Below are 22,428 nucleotides of genomic sequence, written 5' to 3' on the forward strand. Positions count from 1 at the left end.
TCTAGCATCACTTCTATTTGTATGTATTGCAGTATAACCTTGAATATTTGGATGCAAGCCATAACCATGTGATAACTCTTGAGGGATTTAGAGGTCTGATGAAACTTAAGCACTTAGACTTGAGCTGGAATCAACTGAAAAAATCTGGCGATGAAATAAATATGTTATGCAAACACACCACAAGCCTTCTCACTCTTGATATTCGACAAAATCCATGGCAAAAGGTATGAAACAGAAATGTTTATAAAAAAGCAAACAATCATTTTTATTTCAAAGCTGTTTTCTCACTACTATTCAAGAATAGCCAGAAATAGGCAAACTATCTTTGTCTCGCTAGAATTCCCTTAAGTATTTCATAAGTTGAATTTAGTGTAGTGATCAAGTGAATAAAATGTTACTATAAGAAAAGTCTTTAATTTCACATCAGACTTTTCTTGCAATCTCTAATAGTTTAAGAGTATTGTGGTTTTAAGAGTGTTAGATGTCACTGCCATTTGCACACCTTCAGAGAATTTTCATAGTACAGTATAGCTCAGCATGCCAGAACCCTACTGTAATGATGCATAGGAACCAAGAATAATAGAATACAGTGAGAGAAACATACTATTAAAGGGGGAAAAATAAACAAAAGCATGTTTACTTTTAAATTAACAATAGTATGTTTCTCTCACTGTATTCTATTATTCTTGGTTCCTATGCCTCACATTCCCTGATAAACCTGAATTATAAAGTCTTATTTATGTTCTGTTATAAAAGGAAATTTGATTGAACGCTATTCTTTCTCATCATAAAAATATGTAGATTCATGCTAAGAAATTTCAGTATTCAATGATTATATTGAAGGGTATCTCCAAGTATTTAAAATTAGCCCCAAGTTTATAATTTCAAGACTATTCCTTTCCTTGCTTTTCAAAAATGTTTATAGACTGTGTTCAACATTTTTAAAAGGGACTAAAGCATGATTGGTTCTATTAAATTGGCCATATTACTATGTTTATACTATTGTATTTCTCCTTTTTAGCTCAGTAAAATTGAAGGATATTTTTCTTTTGCCAAATCAGACTTCCTGAATGATCACAGTACAGCTATAGCCCTGTTTCCAAATTAAATGTCAAGAGCTAAAGATCTGTATTGGATCTCCCATGGAGCTGACTAGCTAAATGCTGATCTAGATAAACAGGAGGCACTGCAGTTGTTCTGTGAACACTTTTCACCACAGTCACTTTTCAACAGCTTGTGGGATTTCCTCTCTTCACAAGAGTGGAACTATCCACCTTCAAACAAAAGAGATTAATTCTTAAATATAATTTAATTTCAACTATTATTTAAGGAATTAAGTTAAGCCTTTATTTTTAGACAAATATAATAAAGTAGGAGATGCATAATTTGAATTATGTGGGAAGGAACAAAGAACTCCTTTCCATGTCATAGCACATGTAATATTTTGTAAAAATTAACTTTTGGTATTTTTCCCAAGCCAGCCACATTAAGGCTGAGTGTTATTGGCAGATTAAAGACCCTTACTCAGTTAGATGGAGTCCTTATTTCTGAAGAAGAAGCAACAGCAGCTATGAAATTTATTTCTGGGACAAAGATTACTCAGGTTCGATTTTACTGTTTAATATTTCTTGTTCTATTTAGAATATACAAATAATATTTCCCATACTCTTATTTTGTTATTGAGATTTTATATTCTCTCTTAGCATGCTAATAAAAAAATCAGTCTATAACAATCATATCACTTGAATGTTTTTCTGTTTAAATGTATTCCATTTAAATACCAACTGGTTGTATGGATTCTCATCCTTGCACACTACCCCAAAAATACCTCTAGGGTAACTGTTTTTTCCCTAGTCAACCTGAACTCACCAGAGTCCTTTAGAACCTACATGAAAATAAGCAACTTTCTGTGGATAAGGTAAGCTTTGAGGCCTTGAGAAAGCATTTAGTAAATTATTTACCTAGTATTGATATTACATGTGTCTGGCTGAAAAAAAACAAAACCTATTAACTTGGGGAAGGGGAAATACCTATATTATCCAGATTAAGAACGCTACTTTGGCCAAAGTAGCTTCAACATCCTAAATATCTCCACTCTAGTTATCTAGCTATTTACTTTTTGTGGAATATTTGAATATTAATTCCTTAATGTAATGTTTAATTTTGGATCTGTTCAAAGTGAAGGAAAGAAACTCTTTTGTTGATAAAAATGTAATTAACTCCTGAAGAAGTGTTGGGGATTTATCCTACCAGAAATCAAAACTTACTAAAATCCTGTAAGACAATGTGGAATTGGCAGAGTTAGACAAATAGACCAATACAACAGAGTATAAAGACCCAGTGTAGACCCACACATACCTGGAAACTTGATAAATAACAGAGCTGCCTGTACAGATCAGGGAGCTAGTCAATAAAAGGCACTGGAACAAGTGCATTAAGGCTTTCACTACAAAAAGCAAAACCAAAAATGTTTTAGAAGAAAAGATCAGAGATTATCATTGTAACCTTGAATTAGGGAAGAATTTATTATGCAAGAAACAAAGAGCATAAACTATAAAAGATTGGATTTGTCTATGTTAAAATTAATACATCTGTTCCTCAAAGGGCAGAAAGTGAAAAGACAAGCTATATACTGGGAAAAGAAATTTGAAACACATCTGACAAAAAATATTCTTTATATATCCAAAATATATCAGGAAAAAGACAACCAGTCAAACAGAAAACTGAGCAAAAGATTTAAACAGACACTTCACTGGAGAGGAAATCAGAACAGCCAAACAACTTAGGAAAAGATGCTCTACCACATTAATACTCAAGAAAATAAACATTAAAACTTAAATGATCTACCAATTTATGGCCACTATTGGGGAGAAAAAAAACCCTTTACAATATCAAGTTTTAGCAAAGATTTGAAGTAAAGGTTACAATTGGTACAACCATTTTGGATAACAGATTGGCCTATCTAGTAAAGCTGAATATATACATACCCTAAACCTAGCAAGTTATATACTCTAAAGAAACTCTTGCATATATATACCAAGAGTCATGCACAAGAATATTTATGACAGCAATGCTTATAATAGCAAAAAACTGAAATCAGCTCAGTGTTCATTGATGGGAGAATTGATAAGGAAATATTATATAGCAATGACATATGAATGAACTACAGCTACAGGAAGAAGCATAGATGAATCTCATGGATATAATGCTGAGCAAAAAAGCAAGTCATAGAAGAATATAAACATTATTCAATTTACATAAAGTTTGAATATGTATAAGACTAATATTTTATTTATGGATATAAACGTAAGTCTATAAAGAAAGCAAGTATGGTATATACAAAATTTGAGATCATTTGATTGCTTCTTAGGGGATTGATTCACTTGAGATGAGTGATGGCTTCCAAGGAGAAGGAGAGAAAAAAGATCAGGATGGGGCACCCAGGGAGCTTCTAGGGTAGTAGGAATATTCTAGCTCTTAAACTGGTTTCATGATGGATTATATGGTGTTTGCTTTATAATAATCCTTTCACAGTTTTATAAATATTATTTTGTGGTTAAATGTCTGCTAAAACAAAAAAATGAGTGAGATATATAAAGTATATCCAGATACTGAAAACATTTTAAGGCAAAGAAAATGTCATATTTTAAAAGTATTCATTGGGCCGCTCATCTAGGAAACAATTCTTTTAACTCTCTATATATGGACCTCTCTGTGCTATTTCCTTTATGTGTTTTTTGTTTTATTAGTTATCTCTCTTACGGCATTCTAGTACTAAAGAGGAGAGATCACGGATTCTTAGTATATGGCCTTCTGCCAAAATTCTGACACAGACTTCAAAGTTAGGACCACATTCACATCTGAGTGCAAACTGGTACTTGAAGGTAAAGACAATCTATTAAACCTAATATAAAAATTTAATTTCAATTGATTTTTTAGTCAGCTTTGGCCTTTGTATCATAACGAGGGCATAGATAGGTAATGGGCAGAAAACTGGAAGAGCCAAATTAAAAGTAAAAGAGAAGTCAAGTCATGAGTAGTTATGTCACAGGGGCTAGAACTCAGCAGTGGTCACTACAGAACAGGAAATTTAGGATAAAGGTACACTACAAAACCAAAGGGTAGATTCTGATAATATATCAAAATAAGCAAGAAAACTTTAAAGCTCAGAGCCAGAGACCAAGCCAAAAGTTTGCATGGCAAGGTAAAAGGGATCAAGAATCCTGGCAAGAGAATGGGGGAACTGGTCAGAATTCAGCCAAGGCTAAGGGAAAAGTTCTGGAGCACTAGCAGCTTCTTGCTCAAGAAGCACCCTTTTACCTCTTGCCAAAGATAGAAACTGGGCTAAGAGAATCTGACCCTTGAAAATGGAAGATATTAGTGGCATTCTTTTTATTACAGAATATACATAGATATTTAGTTGTGATGCCAGCTCCGTGATAGTCTTAGCTGACCCCACAGGGAGTTGTGAAATTAGAATGGCCCTTTAAATCTGTCCCAAGTTGGGCTGAGATGGCCAGGCCTTTCCCTTCATCATTGGATGTGGGCCAACCTGGGAAGGAGCATGACCTTGGGCAAGGCAGCTCTCTGCTGCTGATGCTGTCCCTGAAGGGACTGACAGTTGAAGGCTTTCTGCCAACAGCACTTGCAGCAACTGGGACAAGTCCTTCACTGCTGGGAATCTGACTGGCACAGCTCAGTGTCTATAATACCGTATAAGTCCCTCTCTGAGTTATAATCTTGTCAAATTTTACTTTTCTGTAAACTAAGAGCTTTGCAATATCTTTAGTTCCTAGAGGACTTTTTTATGTTACTTACCACATTTGAACTATTTCATTAGCCTTTTTATCTTATAACATTGAAGTTATTGATGTGATCCAGAAGCAACATATAATGTGAATTATTCTACAGATAACTGCCTTAAATTTAGATGGGCAACATCTTTTTGAAATCACAAATTTAGAAAAATTGGAAAATTTGAAGTGGGCATCATTCAGCAACAATAATCTCACTAAAATGGAAGGCTTGGAATCTTGTGTTAACTTGGAAGAGCTCACATTAGATGGAAACTGCATCTCAAAGATAGAAGGTAAGGTATTAGAGAATTCTAAAGTCTTAAAATATGAATGTCTAATTAACAAAAGCAAAAAGTGAATAACACTGAGGATAGAATTTCTGAAGAGGAAGGTCTCCAGAGAATTTCCAAGAAGGTTTGGAGTAGAGTATTCCAAATACCTCTTTAGTGGGATCTGTGACTGGCTGCTATATATAATGAGCCCAACTAGCTGCCTTCCCTCCCCTCTCTTAACCAGTGTTTACCATCTATTACCAAACTTAGCACATTACAAACTAGTCAGTATTCAAAATCTGTACCATTGAGTAAATAAATGAAAGAATGAGGTATGCTTTTGAAAAAGATAAAGCAGCTCAGTTCATTTTTCAAAATATGGAATTAAGGTTACATTTGGAAATTTGAAGACTTTCAACAAAATGAACATTTTATTCACTAGAGGTTGAAAATCAGATATACTATATAACCTTTTACTGGGATCCACATACAAGTACAAATTAAGCAGCTTTACTAATGCCTGCATAAGTGTACACACACACATATCATGCGTACTTATCTAGGTAGAATACATTTCTGGATGTGCATTTTGGTAACAAGGCTGTCCTTGTCAAGGAGAGAAGGTAGGAATTGAAAATCATGCCTGGGAAAGAGACTTAATTTATACTTTATTAGCTTTTGAATTGTTTTTAGCATGTGTGTACTACCTTTTTCATAAAATAGAAAATTTTACTTTAAAAAATTACATATGCAAAAGTATTAAAAACAGCATGTATAACATTTGTTATACTTTATTTTAATGGCTGTTAACAATAGTTTCTACAAATGGCTTGATCATAAGAATCACTTAGGATACTTACTGAGTATATAGATCCACAGGCCTCTCCTCTGTAGATTTCAGCTAAGTAAACAGTGGGGGGGGGGGTGTAGGTCAGGCATCTGTGTTTACAACTATCACTAGTCTCCATTCCCATACAATAGGGTGTTAATTTTGCTATGTATATAACAATTGAGAACCCTATTTCCTTTTTATTCCCCTCCATAAGCCCATTGAAGGGAAGACTCCTTCAACCTGTATTTTCCCTATACCCACTTTTCAAACATAGCTACCCCACTAAACTTTAACAGATATTTATCTTCTTTTTTCCAAACATAGATAGGCTTAATATGCATTTAAGGATTTTTTGCTTTGATAGTACATCCTAACTTGCCCTAGATTGATTTGCTTTCAGCATTTCATAGTCCCATGATAAAGGCTGGTGTGAAAGGGGTGCATGAATAAAATTTATTGAGGACTGATTATTTATTTGCCGAAAGCTATAACTGATACTTTTCAAATGCCATTCCATTTAATTCCATAACTGTTAGAAGTAGATTTCAGTATATCCATTTCATGGATGAAGAAAATTAGGCTAAGAGGTTACATAACTTTACATAATTTACCTATGGTCCCAAATCTAGTGTGAAACCAACATTTGAAACCAGCTCTGACTCCAGAGTTCTTATCTGTCAACTGCACCGTCCTACCTACAGTTATAAAGTGTCTACAGCACATAATGTACATAGGGGGTTAGATTGTGGTGAGAGGAAGCATTTTCTAAAGTTCTGAGAGTACTTTCAAGCATACAAAGGTAGAATTAGGTTCTTTTTAATACAAATGATGGCACAGTAAGGAGTACTTTCCAGAGTGTTGTATTCTAGTTCCTTACCCTTAATGTTTTACAATGGGGGTTGGTGATTATTTTGAGCTTTGTAAAGCAGAGCTTTATATTATTGTGATGGTGAAAACCTTAATTAATTACATAATTTAAAGGTTATTTGAAAGCTTAATTCAGTATTTCCTATACAATACCTTCCCTTAACACCTAAAAAAAATGAGTCTACTTGGAAATCCAAAATTGGAGTTTAATATATTATCTAGGACTTAATACACATTATATTCTTCTTTAACAAAAGGAAAAACAATGATGGTTAATACTATAAAATCTGTAAAGCCATTTGAACTTAGAAAAAGAGAAACAGTAAAACAACCAGCCAGTTATTTTTTAAATTAACCTTTCAGTGCTGTCTGAATCTTTTCTTGAATTTGCTTATTTTTCTAGGCATTTCCAAGCTAACTAAATTAACCCACCTCAGCATAAATAATAATCTCCTCACTGGTTTGGAAAAGCATACTTTTGATAACATGCTTCATCTTCATTCCCTTTCTCTTGAGAACAACAGAATCACTTCATTGAGTGGTTTACAAAAAGCTTTTACACTAATTGAATTATACATAGGCAATAACTATATTGCTCTCAATCAGGAGATCTACAATTTAAAGGTGACTATCTGGGGTACTAATGTTTTTGGTTTTCTAAATATTTTCTTATTTCTTTATACTATGAAAGTAATGCATGTTCACTGTACGGAATTTGGAAAATATAGAAAAATGTAAGGAAGAAAATAAAAATCAAGAAAAATGTATTTGATGGCCATTTCCTACCATTGGGACTTGGAGTGGCCTCTTTCCTTTTGCTGATACCATATTGCTAGGGCTTTATCTCCTACCAAAAACTTATGTCCATTTCCCATCTTTCCTTACTTGCAGCCTTATCCTCATTGTATTCCCCCAATACAACTACTTCTAGAGCTGCAGAGTCAACCTAATCAACAACAGCAACAAAACAAACCATTTTACATTATAGATGCAGATTAGTTTTACTCCCTCTTGTCTTAACCTCTCCCATCCATATCTACTCAGGGCCCTTCCTTCACAACAAACGTCTTACCTAATAAGGAAGCACACTTTCCCTTAAGATGAATTCTGCTATTCTCTTACAAGGCAGAAGCACTTCAGTTTTATCCCTCATCAGAAGGCTGTGTTTTTTATTGTTTCAATTCACTGTTGTATCTGTATACACACATACTATTTAATAGATCATTATTCCATAAACAAAGTATATGTTTTAAACTTTGCTAAATTTCTTTACAAGTCTTTATCATGGGTAATACATTTAGCACCAGCATCCAAAAAGGGATTCTGATCATATAATACAGACCACTGAAATACTACACAAAATTAGACCTTAATAGTATGAAAGTATAACACTTGCACTAAACAGCATACTTAAAAGCACTCAAATCACTATGAAATGATAGAGTAATTTAATAGTAAAATTCAAGGATGATTAAACTCTTAAGGGGAAAAAAACTTGTTAGAGTGAGATATATATGTATATCACTTTAAATGTATGTATTTTTATTACCAGGGTTTATGCAACATGGTCATTCTAGATATGTATGGAAACATTATTGTATGGAATCAAGAAAACTACCGGTTGTTTGTAATATTTCATCTTCCAGAACTGAAAGCTCTGGATGGAATCTCAATTGTAAGTTGTTTTATTGACTCATAGCATTTGGTCCAGGCTTCATATTAGTATATCCATAGGCCATAATCATTTTGAATGTTGCTTTATCACTAGTATGTTACCCAAACTTATTATGCTTATTAAAATCTAGGTCTCCAAAGCACATTTTAGATCTGGGTTTTAAATGTTTCTCCTCTGGCCAGTTTTTAATTGTTTAAATTGAGACAGTAGGGGAGGGAAGATGCTGCTTACATTTGCACCCACTGAATTCAGTGCCTAACAATTTATGAGACAGGATAGGAGAAACTGCCCTGGACCCCTACTGTCCTCTTGGGCCTAAAAACAGCTTCCTGTTACCTGGAAACATACAGTTGTTAAGATTTAAGAAAAACATATTTGAACCAAAAAATGGTATGTCAACATTACTAGTAAACTATACTAGTAAAAAATAACTTTTTATACTGTGTAAAAAATAACACAGAACATAGGACTGAATATGAAAGCAGTATTTGGAAACTTGGATTCTATAACTAGTAAGTTCATACAGGGCTCCTGATTTCCATGTAACAGGATAAGTGCACAACAAATGGGTGAAGAATAAAAAGGTTCCCTGTGTAACATTGCCTAGCCCCTGTCAGACAATAAAACTCATCAAATTTCTAGGAAATTGAGAGATAGTTCATGATTATTTGGGACTTTGAGGTGCTCTGAGAAGATTACTAATTCTAACCCTGATTTTTTCAGGGCCCTCCTCAGAATGAAGAATCAAAAACATTCTCCCCCAAAAACAAACAATTCTCTAGAATCTTGTATACTGGGTTTTATTTAGGTGTTGGCTTTCATTGAGGGACGTTTTAAAAACAGTCTCATGAAACTAGTACTGTATGTGCTCCAATGGTGGTGTTGAGTATCTTATCCTTCCTATCTCTCTGTGCCCTCATTTGAAGGGCCACCTGAGAAAGTGCTTTTAGAAGTCAGTGTAGGAAAAACTTTTCCCTCTGAGGAAAAGTTATGCTCTCCTCACTGACAATGAGTATTTTTTAACTATTTTCCTTTTCACTTTGACTACCTAAAAGCTCAGGGCCACATTTATGGTTCAGTGACAGAAACCCTGTAGGACTTATGGTCTATCTGTCCCTATCCCCAGTTTTGATCTATTCTAACTTACATCATTCTCAGTCTTGATCTTCACTATTTATTATTTGCATTTTACTATTTGATTATATGTTCCTCCTGTAAGCTGCCACAAATTCTTTGTGGAATGAGGTAGAATATAAATATATGAATTAATAATGGGACATGAAGACTAGATTGAACAATTTAGACTTTAATTGAGAGGTAATGGGAAGGCATGGAAGATTTTTGAGTTGAGGAATAACATTGAAAACTATATATTAGGAAACTTAACAGCAGTGTTTAGAGTGATCGATGAAAAACCAATAGGAGGCTATTAGCGTAGTCTACATGTGAGGTAATGAGAAACTGAAATAAACCAAGGGGAAGTGGTTTTAAAAATGGAGAGCTGAAAGGTAGGAGAAATATTGGGAAGAATTGACAGAACTTGGCAACCAATTAAATTTGAAGGACAAGGAAATGGAAGAATAAAAGATGTCTACAAGACTTGAGTCTATTCCACTAAGAGATATCGTAACAGAAATATGATTACAGGAAGAAAAGCAGTTTCAGGAATAAGATGATTAGCGTTAGACACACGAAGGAAGCTGATGATTAAAACCAAAAGCATATAACATTGACTAAGGAAAGAGAGTAAAGAAAGTAAAGAAATCCAAGTGAGGCTTTAATACTTCCATTTAGGAAATGTAAAGAGGAAAAGAAGCCACCAAAAGTAGACACAGAGGGAAGTAGAAGAGCAATATAATCCTAGAGTGTTTGAGAGGTAAATGGACATGGACTTTAGAAATGACATAGTCCAAATCCTTTATTTTATGAATGAGCACAAAGAACTCCAGAGAATTTAAATGACATTCCAAGTGACATGACTTTTTAATGGTAAAGCATGGACAGCTGAGCCTCACTCTGTGCCCCAGGCTCCAGGGATATATAATCATACCAGGAAGTAAGGGAGTGGTACTAGAAGTTCCAACCCTCTAATCATGGTTGATTCCCCTGGCAACCAGCCCCCATTCTTAAGGACTTTCCAAAAGTCATCTTGTTAAGATAAACTCAGGTTGGTTGAAAGGAGCTTGTTATAAATAGCAACACAGTCCTTTCACCTTTATGGCTCTGGAGCTATTTCAGGAACCGAAAACAAAAAACCAAATATTATAATAAAAGATGCCCCTACGGCTCTTATATAGGAAATTACGAGGGTTTTAGGGGCTATGTGCCAGGAACAGTAGACAAAGACCAAATATAGGTTTCTTATTATAAATCACAATATCACAGCTCATGCTCTGGCCTTTGAACACAGATCCTTTACAGCAAAATGATCAGAAAATTCAAAATATATTGGAATATTACTGTAATCCCATTCAGTAATTATCCAGCCCATAATCATATAGAAATGTCTCTCACAGTGAGGCCACTCAGATTTGCAGGTTTCCATTGGAGACTTTGTCAGGTTCCAAAAGCAGGAGTGGTCTCAAAACACATAGCTTAACCCTTTCTTCAGGCATCTGATATAATTGAACTGAGACAATATCATCTCTTGCTCTGAACCTCTTTTGAGGTAGTATAATATTGGATTTCCCCATTACATAACCTATTTATTAATTCCTTTACCCATAAGTGCCCTTCCCTGTTCTCTCCATTTACACCCATACTTTTCCACCTTTGAAAGGGATATTAGGTTCGGCCACTGTGCTGGTCTAGTCTAGCATATACCTCCCCTCAGTCCACCCCCCTTCAGATAGGACAAGGTTATATAGGAGCAAAACTAGTGGGCATTTTTTGCCACCAGGAAATACAGATACATTCACTGTTAACCCCAGTTTTGCCGGATGGGGTGAAGGTAAAACCTACCCCCATCAGGCCTTTAGGAATCCTGACAAAAGGCTTAAAAACATAGTTTCTCGCTTAGGAATTATCCCTGTTTCCAGTATTTGTAGTTGTAGCTGTGGTCCTGTGGCCACTGCATCAGGTAGAAAAAAAAAGTGAGGTGATGTGAGGAAGAAGGAAAGAAAAAATATAATGGTTACACCAGCATCACCCTTCTTTAGCAAGGATTGCATAGTCATATCAGCATCCTTGCCCCATCCCCCAGATGCACCAGAAAAACAGAAGTCTATCCAGCGGGGACCCTCCTTTGGCCCCATTCATGTTCACACTGAGTATGAGCACTCTTAGGAAGGTATGTAAGCCAGCCCATCATGCTTTTATCTCCCCCCCCCACTTTAGACAACCAATGTTTTAATTGCCCATTCCAGTTCTCTATCGAACTACTACTCTGAGGAGGATATCTTTCTGCCCACTGTTAGACATTATGGGCTGTTAAGTGTGTTCCTTGGTCTGAAGAAATAAGTCAACTGTCCTGATTGGTGCAATATCTTCTGTTCCAGTTCTTTTATAGCACTATGTGCATTTGCATTTACACTGGGTAAGCAAATTCCAGTCCAGAGTCAGTATCTATTCCTGTCAAGACCCATTTGTAGCCCCCCAGGGCTACCAGCCTCAGTCTGACTTGCCAGCTATATTCAGGGCCTTCCCACAGGGAAATATGCCACATAGCCATCTGCCATCTCTGTCTCTTTTGCTGGCAGACAGAACAGTTCTTATTGGCATTTAGTGCCGCAGAGGGTGCAAGAGGAATATGTCTAGATTCAGCCCATCTCTGCACTGCTGTAGACCCCCAATGTCCACCTATTTTATAGACCCAGGTGGCCACCTTAAGTGAGCATATGGGCATATCTGCTTGTCGATTCCAATCACCTTCCAAAATGGGAAGAGAGTTCAGATGGGCATCAATGTGTCCTACTTTAATGTACCCTTCAAATTTCCATAGGGCTGTGCCCCATATGGGCATCCTTTTAATAGGTCAGGTTTCCATTGCCCTCCTGCCTGACCATATGGCCAGGCCAGGAACAGTAGATGAAGATTTCTTCTTATTATTACAGTAACACACCAGAGGACTCACCACAGTGTCATTCCTCAGGTCGCAAGGTCCCTAGGTGGTCTGCCTTCTTCTCTGCACCTTTCAGTCTCCTATGTTTATTTTATATATAATATCCAGGAGTTTAGCTGTACTTAGTAGGAAATAGGGAGAAATGAGGCTATTCCATTTTGACCTGGAACCAAAGAATTAATGTCATTTAGTCATCTGTAAGAGAGAACATCACTTTCTAAATATCCTTATATACAGGAACCACCAGAGACTGAGTGTGCAAAAGATTTGTTTGGTGGCAGACTTACTTCTGACATGATTGCTGAACGACAAGGACATTCAAACTTCACCCAAATGCAAGAACTAAATTGGACTTCATCATCCATCAGGTACAATCATTTTATTCTATGTTATTTGATATTATAATATATAGTTATTATTATTTTTCTAAGGTTTATAATTTATACATCTTATCCAGATATAACCAGTAATTCAGAAAATCATCTACACTACTTCACAATCTCATACTAACTTTACCATCTTTGAATTGCATTAATAACTTTTATTATCACACACTATGATTAAAAATGTCAGCAATCTCTTTCTAAGACCTTATATTTCCCTTTTCTTTTACAACCAAGCTTTTAAAATTAGAACATACTAGGTTTGCTCCTCACATTGTATCACTCTAATCCAATGCTATCTGGCTACCACTGCCACCATTCCCCTGATGCTGTTCTCATGAATGTTATCATTGTCCTCCTGTTTAATAAATCCATTTCTCTTCTTTCTTTTTCTATTCTGCACTCTTCACAGGCAGACATCTTTAGCCATAGTTTTAATTTATGACGATGACCCCCTAATTTACCCCAAACCTAGGCTCCTAATTTGAATATTCGATTGCTCTCTAGATAGCATCTAGGAAACAACATTCACCTGTTGTCACCCAAGCCAAAAATCTAGAGTCCACTCTCTCTCTCCTTTGTCCTCCATTTTTAATTAGTCACTACATTCTATAGAGTCTGTGTCTTAAGTATGTGTCATAGTTCCCCCCTTCTTTCCATAGTCATTGCCATTGTCCTAGGTTGGAGAATTAACTAATTTAGAAACTATTGTTTTTTTGTCTTATATAACCTTACCTGCAAATCCATCTATTATCCATACCGCCTTCTAAGATGCAAATTTTATCAGATCACTTCCCTTCTCAACATTGTTCAGTGTCTTTCCACTGTCTACAGAATAAAATTTTAAATCTCTTTGTACAACATAGAAGGCCCTTCCTTTTTTATTATAGATTTTCTGAATCCCATTTCTTGAGGACACAGACAGTGACTTTCGTATTTGTTGTAGCCTTTCCAAACATACTGTCTGCACTTAGGAAATAACTAATGAAAACAAGTCAAAAGAATAAATGACTTTTAATGTATAAAGTGTGCCATAATTATAATTTCAGGGTTGAGGATTTATTTCAAGGTGTGGTAGGCTTTTGCACAGCCAAGGAAACCATCAACAAAATGAAAAGACAACCTACTGAATGTGAAAAAGAATTTGCAAACTAAATATATGACCAACAAGAGGTTAATATCCAAAATATATAAACAGCCCATACAATTCAACATCAAAAAAAAAAAAAACCAACCTGATTAAAAATGGGCAGAAGAGATCTGAATTGACATTTTCCAAAGAAGACATACAGATAGCCAACAGGCACAATGCAAATTAAATGCAAATTAAAACCACAATGAGATATCATCTCGCACTTGTCAGAATGGCTATCATCAAAAAGACCACAGATAACAAATGTTGGCGAGGATGTGGAGAAAAAGGAACCCTCATATACTGTTGGTAGGAATGTAAATTGGTACAGCCACTATGAAAAACAGTATGGTTTCTCAAAAAAACTAAAAATAGAACTACCATGTGACCCAGCAATTCCTCTCCTGGGAAAAAATGAAAACACTAATTCAAAAAAGATACATGCACCCCAATGTTCATAGCAACATTATTTACAATTGCCAAGATATGGAAGAAACCTAAGTGACCATAAACAGATGAATAAAGAAGATGTGGTATATACATATAAAATGGAATAGTACTCAGCCACAAAAAAGCATGAAATTTTGTTTTTGCTATTTGCAACAACATGGATGGACGTGGAGGGTATCATGCTAAGTGAAATACATCAGACAGAGATAGACAAATACTGTATGATATTACTTATATGTAAAAAATAAACTATGAATATAACAAAAAAGACTCACAGATATAGAGAACAAACTAGTGGTTACCAGTGGGGAGGAGGAAGGGGGTGGGACAAGATAAGGGTAGGAGATTAAGAGGTACAAACTACTATGTATAAAATAAATAAGCTACAAGGATATACTGTACAACACAGGGAATATAGCCAATATTTTATAACAAATATAAATGGAATATAATCTTTAAAAATTGTGAATCAGTATGTTGTACACCTGAAACTTACATAATATTGTATATCAACTATACCTCAATTAAAAGAATATATAAATGAATAAATGGGGATATATGAAAAAAAGAAGTGTTTAGAACAAGGTGATTTAGCTTTATGCTCTTCTCCCTCATAGCTCAAAGGAAGGTAAAACACTTTTAAAGCTGTGGACTAGGAATCAAGCATTCTGACCAATTACCAAAACATCCTTACAAGGTGGAATGCCATAAAAGTTTTCAGGAGATTCCACAGAAAACTCTGTTTTCAAAGACATTACCTACTTTCTCCTTTTCTTGCCTATCCCAAACCCCTTCTTGGCATTTCAGAAGTAACCTATTTCATATATATCCTCTGCAGTTTACAACCTGAAAATCTTATGGTTTACCATATCAACTTCACGAACACGTATGGAATTATAAAGAAACTGGAAATGTTTATTTTTAACGTTTCTTTTATGATAGTTCTATATTTATGTGATAATAGACATGTTGGGTTTTTTTTTTAATATTTATTTATTTATTTATTTTTGGCTGTGTTGTGTCTTCGTTTCTGTGCGAGGGCTTTCTCTAGTTGCGGCAAGCGGGGGCCACTCTTCATCGCGGTGCGCGGGCCTCTCACTATTGCGGCCTCTCTTATTGCGGAGCATAGGCTCCAGACGCGCAGGCTCAGTAGTTGTGGCTCACGGGCCTAGTTGCTCCATGGCATGTGGGATCTTCCCAGACCAGGGCTCGAACCCGTGTCCCCTGCATTGGCAGGCAGATTCTCAACCACTGCACCACCAGGGAAGCCCCGATAATAGACATGTTTTTTTAAGTCAATGAAATTATATGTCATTTTCTTACACAGGTACCCAACAAAAATGTGTATTTATCTGATCATTTGGCCCATATATTTTATTTTTTAAACTAACTTTACTTTTTATTTATTTTTTAAAATAAATAAATTTATTTATTTATTTATTTTTGGCTGCTTTGGTTCTTCGTTGCTGTGCGCGGCTCTCTCTATTTGCGGCGAGCGGGGGCTACTCTTGGTTGCGGTGCATGGGCTTCTCATTGTGGTGGCTTCTCTTGCTGCGGGGCAAGGGCTTTAGGTGCGTGGGCTTCAGTAGTTGAGGCACGCGGGCTCAGTAGTTGTGGCTCGCGGGCTCTGGGCACAGGCTCAGTAGTTGTAGTGCACAGGCTTAGTTGCTCCGCAGCATGTGGGATCTTCCCGGACCAGGGCTCAAGCCCGTGTCCCCAGCAATGGCAGGTGGATTCTCAACCACTGTGCCACCAGGGAAGCCCTGACCCATATATTTTATATTAAGGCAATTCTTTTCCATAGAATTTGTCAGATGAGATTTTTTAAAAACACCTTTGGGGTTACACATGAGAGATTCACCAATATAATTTGCCTGTTAAAATTATAACTGTATTTACTTTGTCTAAATTCAGAACTGTGGATTTGATTCCAGTTGACCAGTTTAGAAATGTGTGTAATGTGAATCTACAGAACAATAATCTTACCTCATTCAGTGGATTAATCTATCTGCCTAATGTGAAGGTGAGTCACTCACAAATTTTCTTTTTTTCTTTCAAGTTTTCAGTGCAAGTTGTAATCTTCTTTACTTTGGGCTAAAATGTATATTCATGTCATTAAAGAAGAGAAATTAATTTTCCAAAAGTATTTTTTCACCAAGAAAAAAAAGCATTACTTCCCAAAGTTATTTCGGTTGATCTCAATTTTATGTGATTGTCTTATAAGCAGTGAATCTTCCTCTCTTGTAGGAGATGGGATGGAAGGCTGTCTCTGTAGTGAGTGAAGTTGGAGGACACTGTGGTTCTGAAAGCAGCCTCATTGCCTCCTGTCCTATAGCTTTGAGCCATCTACTAATGCCTTTTAAACTTAGGGAAATAACGATCTCTCCAACTAGAGTTATTTCATCTAAATAAGGCTTGGAGAAGTCAGGAGTACAGATTGAGAAAGTTGAGCAGCTTTCTAGGGTCTCCATTATTTTGTTTGAAATGGTGTATTTTTCAGCATGTCAGATAACAAAAAACACATTCAAAGCCAAATCCAGACAATTTGGGACATAAAAATTTATGTCATTTTTAACACTAATATGTTAAATTATGTTGTATAGTCCAAGTTTTATCCATACCGTTTTAATAGTTTTTAGGATGGTGATAATCTCAAACCAAAGATATATTTACAGCATCATTCATATGTTAATATCTGATTAATGATGGATTCCTTCTGTAGGTCTTATGCCTCAACTATAATCATATTGAATCAATCATGCCCCGATTAAAGCCTCAGACTCACTTGACCAATAGACAACTACTCTACCAGAAAGTGCCTTCAAGTGGCTATGGGCAGCAAGGAACTTCAAAAATAAACAGGTATTATTTTTTTTTTTACAACTATAAATAATTTTGGTTGGGAATTTAAAAAGCAGTTAGTCACATTAATGACAGCAATACATACATTTAGCTTATTTTAATACTTAGTTTAATAGCTACATGCCAAAAATAAACTTCACAAATAAAAAGATACCAAAATACTCCTTTTTATTGTTTTTTTCCCAGCCTTCTCCATTTCATACTTATATTGTAAAAAATGAAATAAAAGAAAAAAACCTTATATTTTAATACCTTGGTTTTTTAAAACTGAGATACAATTCACATACCATAACATTTACCCTTTATGTACAATTCAGTGATTGTTTTAGTATATCCAAAAGGTTGTGCAACCATTACTACCATCTAACCTCAAAATGTTATTACCCACAAAAGAGCCCCTTACCCAGTAGTATGGACTTAGGTTTCTTTTAACCTTTGTCTTCGTTGTTTCTAAATTACTTATCTGGTTACTTAATGCCCCAACATCAATGGAAAAGATACCTTATGAAGAAGATGAGGACATACCTCCCACCTTCCTACACTTTTTTGGTAGGAAAATATAAATATATCTCCAAGTCAAAATACTTTCATTCCAGTTTTCCCAATGAAGGGCATTCCTTGAGTTTTTATCACATTTACTGAAGTATAATTTACATATAATAAAAAACTCACCAATTTAAGTGTACAGTTTAATGAATTTTGACAAATGTATTTAGTCATATAACCATTACCACAATGAAGGCACAAACTATTCCCATCCCAAAACTTCCCTTTATAACTCTTCGCAATTCCCTCCCTCCACATCCTGGTGACAACTACTGATCTGCTTTCTATCACTATCATTTTGCCTTTTTCTAGAATTTCATATGATTAAAATCATATAGTAAGTAGTCTTTTGTATCTGGCTTCTTTCACTTAGCAGAATTCTTTTCAGATTCATCTATGTTGTTGCAAGTGTCAATAATTCATTTCATTTTATTGCTGAGTAGTATTCCATTATATGACAAGTTGTTTATCTATTTACCATTGATGAACATTTGGGTTGTTTCCAGTTTGAAGCTGTTTTGATTAAAGTTGCTATGAAAATTTATACACATCCTTTATATTGGAGACTACTCATATTTGTTTTTTAACAGCTTTACTGAAGTACAATTTACTTACCATATTCACTCATTTTAAGTGTATAATTTTTACTAAATTTATAGAGTTGTGCAACTACTACCTACCGCAGTACAGTTTTAGAACATTTCCATCACACAACAGAGAGATGCCTTGTGTCTATTTGGAGTCAATTCCCTTTTGCACCTCTAGCTCCAAGAAACCACTAATCTACTTTCTATAGAGTTATGTTTTCTAGACATTTTATATAAATGGAATCATATAATATGTGGTCTTTTGCATTTGACTTCTTACACTTAGCATAATGTTTTTGAGATTCATCCATGTTATAGCATCTATTAGCAGTTCATTCTTTTTTTATTGTTGAATATGTTGGGCATTCCATTGTCTGGATATATGCCACATCATGTTTATCTATTCACCAGTTGATAGACATTTGGATTGTTCCCACTTTGGGGTTGGTATGAATGATGATGCTATAAAGATTTGTGTAGAAGTATTTGTATGTGCTCATGTTCACATTTCTCTTGAGTAGACACCTAAGAGTGAAATTCCTGAGTCGTATGGTAATTTAATGTTTAACTTTTTAAGAAACTGCCACACTGTTTTCCAAAGTGGTTGCACCACTTTACATTACCAAAAATTTTTGAAGGTTCTAATTTCCCCACATCCACACCAACACTTGTTGTCTGTGTTTTTGATTACAGCCATTCTAGTGGAGTTAAAGAAGTATCTTATTGTGGTTTTAATTTGCATTTCCCTCATGACTAATGTTGAGCAGCTTTTCATATGCTTATCAGCCATTATTATATCTTATTTGGTGACTGTTTAAATCTTTTGCTTATTTTTCAATTATGTTGTTTGGTTTTTTATTATTGAGTTCTTTAAATATTCTGGATACAAGCCCTTTATCAAATAAATGATTTAGAAGTATTTTCTCTCAATGTGTGGCTTGTCTTTTTATTTTCTTAAAGTGTCTTTTAATTAAAAGAATTTTAATTTTGATAAAGTCCAATTTATCAACTTTTACTCTTACAGATTATGATTTTGTTGTTGTACCTAAGAACTCTTCGCCTAACCTAAGTTCACAAAGATTTTCTCATATGTTTTCTTCAAAAAAATTTTTTTTTCTCTTACATTTAGGACTATGATCCATTTTGAGTTTATTTTTGTACATGTTGTGAGGTAAAATGTGAGGGCTAAATTCATCTTTTTGCATGTGTATATTCATTTGTCCCAGCACCACTTGTTTAATATACTATCCTTTCCCCCATTGAGTTGCCTTGGTACCTTTGTTGAAAATCAATTGACCATAAATATAAAAGTTTATTTCTGGATTCTTAATTCTATTCCATTGATCTAGGTGTCTGTCCTTTTGCCAGTTCCAGACTGGTTTGATTACTGCAGCTTTATAAGTTTTGAAATCAGGACATGTAAGCCCTCCAACTTTGTTCTTTTTAAAGATTGTTTTGGATATTCTGGGTTATTTGCATTTCCTTATAACTGTTACAATGAGACGGTTATTTTCTGGAGAAAAAAAGAAAGAAAACCTGCTGGACTTTTGATAGGGATTGCATTGAATCTATTGATCAATTTTGGGACAACTACCATCTTAGTAGTAATAGTGAGTCTTCTAATCTGTGAACATGGAATATTTCTCCATTTATTTAGATCTTTAATTTATCTCAGCAATGTTTTGTAGTCTTCTGTGTATACATTTTGTACTCCTTTTGTTAATTTTTTGTGAAGTATTTTATCCTTTTTTATACTATTGTGAATAGAAATCTTAATTTCATTCTCAGTTTATTGAAGATGTATAGAAATTCAATTGATTTTTGTATATTAATCTTTTACCCTGTAATCTTGCTGAACTCATTTATTGGTGCAATAATAGTTTTTTGGTGGATTCCTAAGGATTTTCTAAATACAAGATCCTGTCATCTGAGAATAAAGACAGTTTTACTAATTCCTTTCCAATCTGAATACATTTTTTTTTTCTTTTTCTTGCCTGATTGCACTGGCTCTTGCTTTTTATTTCAAGTAACTCTTTCTGTATTTCTTTGTTCTTTAGCATATAAAACTGTTTTTAAAGAAGAAAACGTGATTATTATATAAATTATGAAGACAGAATATTATAGTTTGATTTATTAGTAAATTCATTCTTTTTCTTTTTTAACTTCAATTTATAGTAAGTACATACTAAACTGTCTTTTCATGTTTATACAAACAGCTGGTTTGAAGTTAAGCTTATGGGCTCAAACTTACATGTGTGTTTCAGAGATACAATGAGCAGTGAAAATTTGCCTCCAGTAATGCACAGTTTAGAAGTTCTTCATTTGGGCTACAATGGAATTTGTAATCTGATTCAGCTACAACTTAACAGACTAAGAAATTTAAAATTCCTCTTTCTTCAGGGTGAGTAGCAACACTGTTCATGTGTAAGTCTTTATTATTAAAAACTGATTTGATTATCATCCTGTTTTGAAAGCAAATATAAGCATCAACATTAGAACAGATTCATTGACAAAAATATTTTAGTAATCACTAATAGGTTTATCTTGGGTTATTTATAAAAATAATGTAAATGTGATATTCTAGAGCTATAGAATATTGCATTCTAGCTCTGACACCAAAACACATGGCATTTTCTATGCAGCATGAATGACATAATGGGGCTAGAGTGGTGTCAGTGGAAAGGGTGAGTCCAAAATGCAGTTTAAAAGAAGTAAATATTAGTACATAATGACTAGATATACAAGGAAAGAAAAATAGTTCAAGATGTTTGCATGCTTTCATTAAGAGATTGGGCAAAATGAGGTACTAAAGCTAGGGAAAGATTAGTTAGTGTTGTGACAACTTTGAGACATTAAAATGGAAACTTTTTCAAGTTGTAGTACTGCACCACAGGTCAGAACTGGAGATGTATATTTTAGAATTATCCCAGTGGAGGTAACAGGTAAAGTCATAGCATATGTGCTTACTTAGGAAATAAGTATAGAGAAAGAATGAAAAGCCAAAAAGAGATGTGGAGACAAACCCACTACCTCTCAGCAATTCCCTTCCACACCCCACACCCAATATTAAGAAGGGTGGAATAAGCACCAGCAAAGGAGACATTCACAAAATTTTGAAAGAAAACCAAGAAATACAAATTCTAAATGTCAGGAGAAAAGAGGGTGACTGACCTAAAGTCAAATGACAAAAAGAATGAGGCCTATGAAAAAAATACTGGATGTAAACAATTGGATTCAACAAAAAAGGAGACCATTAGTAACCTTCAGAGAATCAGATTTGGAAGTGTGGGAAGAGCAAAAACCAAAGTGAAAACAATATAGAGGGTAGTGGTTGGATAGGCAGTAAAGGCAACAAACAGAGGTCAGAGGTTGCATGCTCAAGGAACTTGTCCCTGAAAAGAAGGTAAGAGATCAGATGGTAGCTAGTGAAATTATAAGCATATTTAAAGGTTTGTAAAGAGGTGAGTTAGGTTAAAGATACTGAACAGGAGGAGATAATTCTAAGGTCAGTCTAAAGAGGGAAGAGGGTAAAAGTTGTAGAGGAGTACACAAATGTAGGCAGTGATAAGATGAGGCCATGCCATGCTCTACCAGAGAGTTAATGAACTTACATTTCACATGTTGTGTTAAATTTGCAAGATGGTGGGAAAGGTACAGTCTTTAGGGAAAGGGCGGGGTGGGGCTGTAGGGAAGCAAGTTAGAATCTTAAGGATTAAGGGTCAAATTTATCTAAAATGTAACTATCTAGTTAAATAAGTGGGAGTTGGGAGACCAACAAGATGGCGGAGGAGTAGGATGTGGAGATCACCTTCCTCCTCACAAATACATCAAAAATACATCTACATGTGGAACACTCCTACAGAACAGCTACTGAACATTGGCAGAAGACCTCAGACTTCCCAAAAGGCAAGAAATCCCTACGTACCTGGGTGGAACAAAAGAAAAAAGAAAAAACAGACAAAAGAA

General features: G+C 35.0%; 1 protein-coding gene and 1 long non-coding RNA gene across 3 annotated transcripts in view; one reads left to right on the forward strand and one right to left on the reverse strand.

The window, feature by feature from the left end:
• LRRC9 (leucine rich repeat containing 9) overlaps positions 1 to 22,428 on the forward strand; it is a 95,062-nt gene that overhangs the window by 57,144 nt on the left and 15,490 nt on the right. Inside the window, exons 18-27 of the mRNA XM_059915736.1 lie at positions 33 to 224; positions 1,478 to 1,603; positions 3,750 to 3,884; positions 4,912 to 5,089; positions 7,171 to 7,391; positions 8,320 to 8,442; positions 12,740 to 12,870; positions 16,382 to 16,490; positions 17,190 to 17,329; positions 20,727 to 20,863. Coding sequence (XP_059771719.1) covers positions 33 to 224; positions 1,478 to 1,603; positions 3,750 to 3,884; positions 4,912 to 5,089; positions 7,171 to 7,391; positions 8,320 to 8,442; positions 12,740 to 12,870; positions 16,382 to 16,490; positions 17,190 to 17,329; positions 20,727 to 20,863 — 1,492 coding nt within the window. The remainder of the gene's footprint in view (positions 1 to 32; positions 225 to 1,477; positions 1,604 to 3,749; positions 3,885 to 4,911; positions 5,090 to 7,170; positions 7,392 to 8,319; positions 8,443 to 12,739; positions 12,871 to 16,381; positions 16,491 to 17,189; positions 17,330 to 20,726; positions 20,864 to 22,428) is intronic.
• LOC132360654 (uncharacterized) overlaps positions 1 to 22,428 on the reverse strand; it is a 79,037-nt gene that overhangs the window by 11,484 nt on the left and 45,125 nt on the right. Inside the window, exon 3 of one of the 2 annotated variants that reach the window (XR_009501146.1) lies at positions 12,515 to 12,665. The exons of the other annotated variant lie outside the window; for it this stretch is intronic. This is a non-coding gene — a long non-coding RNA (uncharacterized LOC132360654). The remainder of the gene's footprint in view (positions 1 to 12,514; positions 12,666 to 22,428) is intronic. 2 annotated transcript variants of the gene reach the window in all.

This window comes from Balaenoptera ricei, chromosome 2 (assembly GCF_028023285.1).
Source record: "Balaenoptera ricei isolate mBalRic1 chromosome 2, mBalRic1.hap2, whole genome shotgun sequence".
Taxonomy (NCBI): Eukaryota; Metazoa; Chordata; class Mammalia; order Artiodactyla; family Balaenopteridae; genus Balaenoptera; species Balaenoptera ricei.